Below are 11,871 nucleotides of genomic sequence, written 5' to 3'. Positions count from 1 at the left end.
ATGGAGCAACGGGACGGCCGTCTGTCGATACACCAACTTCAGGAGCGAATTCGTTCTTTGACCGAGGAGAATGTAAGTGACTTTATTCCAAAACGTTCAGCCACCTGTTAGTCAGAAGATTAGGCTAATAGTTTTCCCAAGTTCCTGTGCAAAAACTTCACAGACAAGACAGTAGCCATATTTTAGGTTTATTAGACATTTTAACATGCTGATGAATCACTGACACATGTTTACTGAGTTGTGTGGACTGTCCTCTTTTTAAATAAAAAATAAATATCAAACGAAATATCTAACTTAATAGAAACCATCCATCTCTCAACTTTAGGTCCAGCTGCGGGACAAGAATGAGCGTCTGTTCACCCGTCTGGGCTACCTAGAGAGCAGACTGGGTCAGCTGGCGGGCTCCAAGACAGACCTCTCCTCCAAACTGGTCCTCAGTGAAGAGGAGAAACTCAAGGTATGAAACACCATCCAAACAGTCTCTTCCTCACCTCCTCTCCTCCTCACCTCCTCTCTTCCTCGCCTCCTCTCTTCCTCACCTCTCCTCCTCACCTCCTCTCTTCCTCACCTCTCCTCCTCGCCTCCTCTCTTCCTCACCTCTCCTCCTCACCTCCTCTCTTCCTCGCCTTCTCTTTCCTCGCTTCCTTCTCAAAGCGTATTGGAGGAGAATATCTATGGGTAGGAACCTTGGATCCTCTCCTCTAACACGGTCAAAAAGGAAGCGAGAGAATGAGGAGGAGAGAGACAATGAGAGGAACAGAGGAAGGGAGGATAATTATAATAATAATAAATAAATAAAGACTATTGGAATGCATGGTGTATGTGAGTATTCCTGCCTTCCTGAGGATTTCGGCCTGTAGAGGGTGGCATTCACCCCTTGTGTGTGTGGATGTGTGTGTGTGCGCGTATATGCGCAGGTGTGTGTGTGTGTGTGTGCGTGTGCGCACGCGTGCAGTTAAGTCAATTAGTTGATATGGGATCAACCCTTAGTTTGGACGTGACACCAGACTGTTGGACGTCCTCCTCTGTCTGTCAGATATCCAAGGAGCTGGTGGAGGTCCAGATCCAGGCCAACAAGCTTAGGGAGCAGTCTGAAGAGGAGACCTTTGAGCTGAAGAACAAGGTTGGTTTGACTGTACATGTTGCCGTCTCCCCACCCCATGTGGCCCACAGCAGTGGAGGTAATCTAATGGATTGATTCTGCTTCAACGAAGTGACTGAATTGAATTTGACTATGACGTGTAGTGCTGTTGTAGCTCTCTCGGTCACACACACACACACGCTCACACTCACACACACACACACACACACACACACACCCTCCACCCCCACCCACCCCCCTCCTCTCCTCAGATCCTGTCCCAGCAGGCTGTGTTGACGGGGCTGGAGCAACAGAGGGATGGGCTGAGCAGGGACCTCCAGGCTTCCCAGGCCTGCCTGCAGGTGTGTGAGAGGACCGGCGGGGACCTGAGGGACGAGTACGCCAGCCTGAAGAGGAGCCACCTGGCCCTGAACGAGGCCTACGGCAGGGAGCTGGCCCAGAACCAGCAGCTGAGTGCTGAGCTGATGGGGCTGGCCCGGGCGCAGGACGCCCACTGCAGGCGGCAGGAGGAACAGCAGCAGGCTGCGCGGGAGGTGGACAGGGTGCGGGCGCTGGTCAGCCGCATGTCACACAACAGAGTCAGGGTGAGAGAGAGAGACGCTCTGGTTAAACTGGTGTCATCATAACTACCACTCCACCTGTCTGTTTTAGTAGACACGCACGCACACACACACATACGCACACACGGACACACACACACACACACACACACACACACACACACACATAGATCCATACACACACACACAACCACGAAACCCGTCTCATAACTCAATTACTCACATTTATTAAATGATTGACGTGTGTTTTGCAGCCAGAGGACCTGGCGGTGTTGGACCAAGAGCGTAAGAGCATGGAGAGGAGTGTGAGTAAGACTGCGTTAGCCTGCTAAGCTAAAGCTACGCCAGCCATACTGATCGCCAGTGGTCAGGTTAGCTCGGTTGGCTAACCCTGTCCTCTGTCTTCCTGGTGCTGCTGTAGTTGCTAGGCAACCAGGATGAGATCAAAGAGCTGCTGGAGAAGATGAAGGGGAGCTACGAGGAGCAGCAGAGCCGGCTGGAGGAGAAACTGTGAGTGGAGACCAGGTGTTGTCTTCTAACAACCTGAGGTGTGTTTGATTCAGCTTGTCCAGCATGCAGGGAGGGTGGCGTGTTTCTACTTCTGGGACCATTCCACCAGGCTGTGTGGTGCCAGCCACACTCAAACAAGCGCACCTCAAGAACAGGACAGGATGTTTCAACCCAGGTCTTCAGTGGAAAGGCACTAGTGGACCCTCAGTCCCTAGCTGTTCTAAACAGACCACTGTGACGTGGTCTTGTCCGTGACGTGGTCTCCTTGGCGGTGGTCTACTGCTGTGTTGTGATTGGTCTGTCCTGTGGAATGTGGTCTTTTCCTGTGTTGTGATTAGACTGTCCTGTGGGGTTGTGTCCTCAGGGTGGTGATGGGTAAAGAGCAGCAGGAGAACCAGAGGGCCATCCGCAGCACGCAGCAGAAACTAGCTGAACAGAGCACCGTGAGTAGACCACACCAGACTAGTAACCATAATAATAATAATTATAATAATAATAATAATTATTATTATAATAATAATTATTATAATAATGCTTTTATTTTGTATAGCGCTTTTCACAGTACTCAAAGACACCAAATTCCATGGAGAGAACAAGAATATATATCATAATAATATAAATAGTTAAAGATTAAAAGCAAGTTTAAAGAGACGGGTTTCGAGGGGTTGTTTGAAGGAGGAGAGCTTTTCTAGAGGATGTTAGGCCAGGAGTCTGCTTAACTTACAGTAATCATCATTTCTTTGCTCTCACCATCACTTTGTATCTGCAAACGTTTGTGTGTGTGTGTGTGTGTGTGTGTGTGTGTGTGTGTGTGTGCGCTCCAGGCCCTGCTGATCTCTCAGAGCCAGCTGAAGGAGGTAGAGGAGGAGAACTCTAAGCTTCAGCTGCAGGTGAAGGAGCTGAATGAAGAGTACCGCGCCAGACTAGTGCGCTACCTACAGGACCTAGCTGTGAGTACACACCCACACACACACACACACACACACACACACACACACACACACACACACACTGACCCCCCCCCCAACCCCCCCCCAAAGTCTCTTCCTCAATTACATCCACATTGTTCCCCACAATACAGCATGTGGCAGCTTGTGATGACTTGTGGTGGAGGTAGTTACGTAACAATGAAACATTTAGATTGAACCTTTTTGTCATTGCAGAGCACAGAATACAGAGAAAATGTATGTTTTGCTCCAGGCACAGGGTCAGCTGTAGTCAGCACCCCTGGAGCAATTAGGGGTTAAGTGTCTTGCTTAATGGCACAACGGCAGTGGTAGGCACCTTAGATACGATGCCAGCAACCTTCCAGTCACCAGCTCTCATGCAGCTCCCTCCTGAGGCGGGGATCAAACCAGAAACCTTCCGATTGCTAGCCGGCCCCTCTAACCTAGGTTACCGCCACCCCCCTTTTTACTGACTGTTTAACCTTGTCTGAAGTGTCTCCTCCCCTGTGTCTCTCTCCTCCAGACGTATGTGGATGGGCTGGCGGGGGGGGCGGGGCCGAGGGGGGGACCCCCAGAGAGGGAGAGGATGAGAGTCTTCGTGGACAGCATGCTCCAGGACCTCCGCTCCTCCTACAGGGCCAGAGAGGAGCAGCTGGCGTCGGCCGCCCGCACCTACAAGAAGAGGCTGCATAGGGTCACACACACACACCACGCCCTGCTGATCGCTTACAGGTCACACACACACACACACACACACTCACACACACACACACACACACACACACACACACACACGGTTTGACAGTTTGTAGGGGTGCCAGGGCTAAGCCTGACAATTTTTGTTTTGATGAATAGTCAGACCGACAAAGGGTCCATGTATCACAATTACACGACCGTATAATTTTGTCATGGACCCCTCTACATAGTAACATCTACCAAACACATAAATACACTGCATATTTTCAACCAGAAAACAACAGACACAACTCTATGCAGTGCCATAAAGTGTATTGAAAACATTGGTGCAGGGTGTAGTTCAAACAATTCAGTGTAAGTAACACAAATCAATACACTTTATTGCACTGCATAGAGTTGTGTATGTTGTGTCTGTTGTTTTCTGGTTGAAAATGTGCAGTGTGTTTATTTGTTTGGTAGGATTCTTTTTGAGAGGTGAACACAGCGCAAGGCTGAGACAGAATCGTCACAGCATGAACACACAACAGTATAAACATGAACACACAACAGTATAAACATGAACACACAACAGTATAAAGCGCTTTTTCAATTTTATCCCTGTGTAGGTACTTGCTTTGTGCGCCTAACATTTTAAAAAGCGCCATTCAACCCCGAAACCTGTTCCCCCCCCCCCCCCCCCCCCCCCCCCCGAGTGTTTTTCTTGTGTGGAATTTTTGGACTCTCCACTACTCCTCAATGACTATTAACCCCAAGGGGGACAAAGATTGTGCAGCAGCATTGTAGAAACAGGGTCCAGAGAGACCAGAGGGTGACCACCCTGTACCCTGCCCTCCTGTCCCCTCCTCCTCCTGTCCTCTCCTCCTCCTGTCCCCTCCTCTGTGTCCCAGGGACCAGAGAGACCAGAGGGTGACCACCCTGTCCCCATCTCTGCTGTCTCCCAGGGTCCAGAGGGACCAGAGGGGGGCCCAGCCAGAGGGTGACGACCCTGGCCTTCCTGAGGCCCACTACAGCCTGGAGCCCAGCGAGCTGAGAGGGGAGACGGAGAGAGAGCTACACCACCTACGACAGGACAAGGCCAGGCTGGAGGCACAACTCAGAGAGCAGGTAGGAGGGAGGGAGGGAGGGAGGGAGGGAGAGAGAGAGGGAGAGAGCTACACCACCTATGACAGGACAAGGCCAGGCTGGAGGCACAGCCCAGAGAGCTGGGGTAAGGGAGCGAGGGGTGGAGGGAGGGAGGGAGGGAGAGAGAGCTACACCACCTATGGCAAGACAAAGCAACCGTTTCTTGGGTCTAAAGTGCAACCGTTTCTCGTTGCCTGTCAGTTTCAGAATAGATTTTAGAATAGTTTATTTTTACAGTATTTTAATTGTATTGTTGTTTATTTTTACAGTATTGTGTATATAATTGTATTGTCATATTTTCATTTTACTGTTAAGCACCGTGTATTGCATTTTTGCACAAAAGGTGCTATATAAATAAAGTTTGATTGATTGATAAAGTGAGAGTATGGAGACACTCATCAATGATTATCCTTGTTGGCTGTGTTCCAGGTGACTGTCATCAATAAACCCCTTCAGACCATCAGCTTCCAGGAGTGAGTGATGTTGATAACTATCATAGTGATCAATACAGTAGGTTGTGGGGCGTGACGTACTCACTGTGTATGAAACATCACCTTCTGACCTTGTGTAGGCCTGTGTGTGTATGAAACATCCGGGTTCTGACCTCTGACCTTGTGTAGGCCTGTGACGTCATGTCAGCTGTCTGAAGACGCCTGGGCTGACATCAGAAAACAACTAAGAGACATCACCGCCTCTACACTGGTACACACACACACACACACACACACACACACACACACACACACACACACACACACACACACACACACACACTATACTCACAACTAAGAGAGATCACCACCTCTACACTGGTACACACACACACACAGACACACACACACACTCCATGTTTACCTATCACATATAATAACTGTATTTGGAACATCAAGATATATAGAGAAAATTAATATATTATAAGAATCAACTGCAGGTGAAGGACAGGAATCATGACACAAACTCAGGGTGTCTGTTGTAGTTATTGTAACTTCACTAGTTCCTGTTATGTGAACAGGAGGGTCATGAGAGAGAGAGGGCCCAGCTCATTACCAGGGCAACCGTAGCCGAGGAGCAGGTGTTGGAGCTGCAGGACTACGTCGACAAGCACCTGGGCAGGTAACCACAGCAACCACGGTACTGTTTATACCACAGCAACCACGGTACACGGTATATATATATAATCTGTGCAGACTGTCCATGTAGGTCCTCCCCACAGAGCTTCAGTCAGGTCATATTACAGACTTGTGAGATTGACTGGTCAGGACAGAGACAGACATTTTCCAATGACATTGCACATTTATGTTATCATTCTATTGGATTGTCGATCGTTTGATTGTTGCATTGTTTGCCCTAAGCATTTCTACGGCTGTATTGTGTGTACAGTATATGATACATAAATGTTGATACCAGTACATGTGGTAGTATGGTTTCAGAGTAACAGAATAGCAGAGCCCTTTCCCACATCTGAAATGATAGGTAGTAGTCAGTGTGTCTACAGGGTCGCTGATCGTTGCCGCTCCCTACAGGTACAAGCAGGAAGTCACACGGCTGCGTAGTCAGCTGGGATTTGAGGAGGGGCGTGTCCACAGCGCCGAGGCAGCCAAACCCCGCCCACTCCCACACTCCACCAGCTATGAGATCTAGACCCACCAACAGAAACTGTTATATGCTATATACAATAACACAGGCATCAGATCAGGGGACCTATATGGAGATAGATTCATGTCAATATTATTGTAATAAATAGAGTACAACTCACAAATGTGAACAAAAAACACAAAGCACAAATATAATTTACCATCCAGACATAAACCTTTTGATTTGTATTTGTAAACCATTTTTGTAATACCGGCCTCCATACATTTCCACCACTATAGGGTCAGGTATTAGATAGATTTCCACCACTATAGGGTCAGGTATTAGATAGATTTCTACCACTATAGGGTCAGGTATTAGATAGATTTCTACCACTATAGGGTCAGGTATTAGATAGATTTCCACCACTATAGGGTCAGGTATTAGATAGATTTCTACCACTATAGGGTCAGGTATTAGATAGATTTCTACCACTATAGGGTCAGGTATTAGATAGATTTCTACCACTATAGGGTCAGGTATTAGATAGATTTCTACCACTATAGGGTCAGGTATTAGATAGATTTCTACCACTATAGGGTCAGGTATTAGATAGATTTCTACCACTATAGGGTCAGGTATTAGATAGATTTCTACCACTATAGGGTCAGGTATTAGATAGATTTCTACCACTATAGGGTCAGGTATTAGATAGATTTCTACCACTATAGGGTCAGGTATTAGATAGATTTCTACCACTATAGGGTCAGGTATTAGATAGATTTCTACCACTATAGGGTCAGGTATTAGATAGATTTCTACCACTATAGGGTCAGGTATTAGATAGATTTCTACCACTATAGGGTCAGGTATTAGATAGATTTCTACCACTATAGGGTCAGGTATTAGATAGATTTCTACCACTATAGGGTCAGGTATTAGATAGATTTCTACCACTATAGGGTCAGGTATTAGATAGATTTCCACCACTATAGGGTCAGGTATTAGATTTCCTTTGGGAGTTGAGGTGAAGAGGTGTAGTGGCACAAGATGTCCAGTAGATGGTGCCCCAGGCCTAAACATCTTAAACATCAAGCTTTTGCACTTTATTTTGCATTACTGCTCCACAGGTCAGTTGCAGGTCTCATCTATGACTCATTTGTGGTTCCCAAAAGTCCCCTTGTTGTTGCAATCCAATTTACAATCAAAACAATCATCATTTAACATTATTTTCAATAGAGAGGAGGCTGGTGGAAATATACATATCGAAGGACGGGCTCGTTGTCATGTAAGGAATGGACACACACACGCACACACACACACACACACACACACACACACACACACACACACACTATATGAGTATGTGATGAGTATGTGATGAGTATGTGACAGACATGTGATGGTTACGGTATGTACGTCCCTGGACACCTGTACAACACAACATACACAGTGAAATACAACACTATACACACTGTACTATACACTTGGTGTTGTTGGTGTTAAAAATACTTTAATTTCAGCTTTCAAATTCGCCCCTGGACCCACCAGGGTTCCCCTAGTGAATTCTTTCCACGTTCACCACTGCCAGCCTCCCCTGGTGAGGAGAGATAACCGGTGTGAGTGCCAAGGAACATTGATTGATTGATTGAAAACTTTATTAGAAGATTTTGCAGAAGTAGGTACATGAAAGTACATATTGCATACAAGGTCAACTAACAGGATAAAAACCCAAGAAAGCCACTGGCTTATTTCAATTGGGGTCCTTGATTCTCAATTCATCGTTACATGTAAGACCGACAAAACAAACTAGTACTATCTACAAGATAATACAGACAAATAACTATTACTATCTACAAGATAAAAATACATCCATCATGGGAAGAACAATACAACAAAACATCAGGTATGTACAGCGGGTAGGACAGGTGGGGACATACACCACAGGTGGGGGCGGGGGACAAAACACAAAGTATGTACAGTGGGTAGTTCGGGTCTTTTAATCTGATTTTTGATTTAGAGGGTCCAGTTACGGATTGCAGCCTCCTGTAAATGTTTTTTGAGAGTGGTTTTGAAGGTGGGCAGTGTTTTGCACTCCTTTAAGATTATAGGAAGGGCGTTCCACATTTTTACTGCATAGTTTGCAAACAAGTTTAACCCCTTGTTTGTGGTGCAACGCGGTTGAACGTGGTTCGTGGAGCTTCCTCTGGTGTTGTATGTGTGGACGTTGTTCACTTTTTGGAAGTATGTTGACAGGTACTTGGGTGTCTTTGTGGTGTAGCGTATCTTGAAGACCAGGCCCAGTGCAAGCTGCTGCACTCTGTCAACTACTCGTAGCCAATCAAGGCTCAAAATGAGCAGCGGTTAGATGTGTCCTAGGGTTGAGGCCTAGCAGAAGCCTAACCAGTTTATTTTGGGCTGTCTGGAGTCTTGTTTTATGGGCCTTTGTGGTTCTATAGTACCATGATGTTACGGCATAGTCGAAGTGACATTGAATGAGAGCTCCTGATAGGGTCCTCAGTGTGTTTTTACTGACAAGTGAGGATATCCTGTACAAGAATCTAGTTCTAATCTAGTAATACTGATGAGCGCTGAGCGCTCTACTCGATCGCAACGATTGTCTAAAAGACAACAATTACATCAATATGATCGACAAACGATTTGATTGATAAATGGAAAGATACATTTTCAATCTGTATGAAGAAGCAAAGTGGAAGTGCAATAACTGTAGGCTAAACCACCTTCATACCTGGATCAGGCTGGCAGGTTCTCAACCATTCTGTCCACAATCTTTCAATATTCAATGCGTTTAAGCAATAATGAGAGGCTTGTTAATTATAATAGAAGAGTCCACACTAAGACGTAGAGGAGGGGGTTGGGAATCAGGCTCTCCTGATGAGGTAGCCCTGCCTGCCACTTCTGAGGCTGGAGCAGTCCTCGTACCTCGAGGTGGTCCACTTGGTATAACGGTTTAGGTCTGTCGCCTTAAAAGTTCGTGGTTTAAACCCTGCTGGTATCTGCTACTTCCCCCAGCTGACCCCATCCATATCCATCTATGCTATGCGGTTAGCTCACGACAGGAGCTTTAAGTTACCTCTTAAACGCATGCCAGGCATATAAGCTCACACATACACACACAAACACACACACACACACACACAGACACACAAGTCAGGCTTTGGAATTACCAGGGGGGCAATTATTCTTAGATCACGGTTTCCAATTCTGTTGGCAAAGGATTGATGTTAGTACCTGTCACTGTGGCTTTACTGCCACAGCCGCTTACAACGGACTGTCAATTGATGGTGTGTGTGTGTGTGTGTGTGTGTGTGTGTGTGTGTGTGTGTGTGTGTGTGTGTGTGCGTGTGCGCACGACTCGTGTCCTTCTCTGTAACGGCATGTCGTGTCCAATTTAACGACATTTACCCAAGCTGTTACAGTATCCGAGGAGTCAGTTGTCTATTGCTTAGGGTTAGGCGCCGGCCCACTCATTGGGGTTCAGTGTCTTGCTGCCCGAGGATACATCGACATGTGACCAGCTGGGGTTCAAATCGCCGATCTGCCGACCTTGCAATCATTAGACTCTGGCTCTACCTCCTGCGCCGCCACAGCCACCCACTATATGAGTTGATATCAGTTGTGTTATGAGGAGTCAGTTGTCTATGAGAGTCAGTTGTCTATGAGAGTCAGTTGTCTATGAGAGTCAGTTGTCTATGAGAGTCAGTTGTCTATGAGAGTCAGTTGTGTATGAGAGTCAGTTGTCTATGAGGAGTCAGTTGTGTATGAGAGTCAGTTGTGTATGAGGAGTCAGTTGTGTATGAGAGTCAGTTGTGTATGAGAGTCAGTTGTCTATGAGGAGTCAGTTGTCTATGAGAGTCAGTTGTGTATGAGGAGTCAGTTGTGTATGAGAGTCAGTTGTGTATGAGAGTCAGTTGTGTATGAGAGTCAGTTGTCTATGAGGAGTCAGTTGTGTTATGAGGAGTCAGTTGTCTATGAGGAGTCAGTTGTCTATGAGAGTCAGTTGTCTATGAGGAGTCAGTTGTCTATGAGGAGTCAGTTGTCTATGAGAGTCAGTTGTCTATGAGGAGTCAGTTGTCTATGAGGAGTCAGTTGTCTATGAGGAGTCAGTTGTGTATGAGGAGTCAGTTGTGTTATCCTGGTGTTATATGGAGGTTGGAGGTATACTGTGTAACTATGTGCTTATAAGCTACTCGAACTGGAATTTGCTTTTTAGTTGTCTTTAGATCATGACTATTTAAGATATCATTACGATAGTGAGTAACAATAATTTGAGATCACATCAACTGTCAGTGAATTCAGTGCAATCTTAGTAATACATATTTTATTCATACTTCAACAAACCAAATACATCACATCATAAATGTGACAGCAGCTGGTGAAACCGTCGGAACAAGTCGGCAACCGCCCATAATGTTCAGACTTATTCTGAAAAATGTAAATAAATGTCAACGTTGCTGAAAATCAATAACACACTCGCTAGTCGAGCATGGTAACAATGTAGTAGTGTAGTTAACTAGGTAGTAATGGTGAGTACTCACAGAATCCATTGCATTGCAATATTTTGGCTTGAGTAGCGAGTGTGTCATTGATTTTCAACGTTGACATTGACATTTTTCTGAATAAAAGTCGAACATTTGGTTTGGTTACTGATTTTATCCCCCTTTCACCAGTTGCTGTCACCTATAGTATTAGACCCAAACATTGAAAAAATAGAAAATCCATCAACATATTAAACTTGGGGGGCCTTTTCCTACAGTGCTTCCTGAATAACCCCTCCCCCACCCACCCCTGTGGCCCTGAACCCCCAACCCACCCCTGCAGCCCTGACCGCCCACCCACCCCTGCAGCACTGACCGCCCACCCACCCCTGCAGCCCTGACCGCCCACCCACCCCTGCAGCACTGACCGCCCACCCACCCCTGCAGCCCTGACCGCCCACCCACCCCTGCGGCCCTGACCGCCCACCCACCCCTGCGGCCCTGACCGCCCACCCACCCCTGTGGCCCTGAACCCCCAACCCACGCCTGCAGCCCTGACCGCCCACCCACCCCTGCAGCCCTGACCGCCCACCCACCCCTGCAGCCCTGACCGCCCACCCACCCCTGCAGCCCTGACCGCCCACCCACCCCTGCAGCCCTGACCGCCCACCCACCCCTGCAGCCCTGACCGCCCACCCACCCCTGCAGCCCTGACCGCCCACCCACCCCTGCAGCCCTGACCGCCCACCCACCCCTGCAGCCCTGACCGCCCACCCACCCCTGCAGCCCTGACCGCCCACCCACCCCTGCGGCCCTGAACCCCCCCCCCCCCCCGCATGACCCTAAACCCTGCCCCCCCGCCA

At 47.5% G+C, this 11,871-nt stretch overlaps 1 protein-coding gene across 1 annotated transcript; it reads left to right on the top strand.

The window, feature by feature from the left end:
- Nucleotides 1–6,578, top strand: ccdc78 (coiled-coil domain containing 78; the record flags this gene model as incomplete). Its single annotated transcript, XM_080542472.1, has 14 exons — nucleotides 1–72; nucleotides 326–457; nucleotides 1,037–1,123; nucleotides 1,354–1,686; nucleotides 1,917–1,967; nucleotides 2,084–2,172; nucleotides 2,537–2,615; nucleotides 2,997–3,122; nucleotides 3,643–3,851; nucleotides 4,757–4,919; nucleotides 5,367–5,410; nucleotides 5,558–5,639; nucleotides 5,950–6,050; nucleotides 6,461–6,578. 14 exons carry the CDS (start codon nucleotides 1–3, stop codon nucleotides 6,576–6,578), a joined length of 1,686 nt encoding a protein of 561 aa, XP_080398598.1.
- Between the last annotated feature and the right edge of the window lie 5,293 nt (nucleotides 6,579–11,871).

This window comes from Nansenia antarctica (genome assembly GCF_963989245.1).
Source record: "Nansenia antarctica genome assembly, chromosome: 11".
NCBI lineage: Eukaryota > Metazoa > Chordata > Actinopteri > Argentiniformes > Microstomatidae > Nansenia > Nansenia antarctica.
This window is presented reverse-complemented; position numbering and strand designations above follow the sequence as displayed.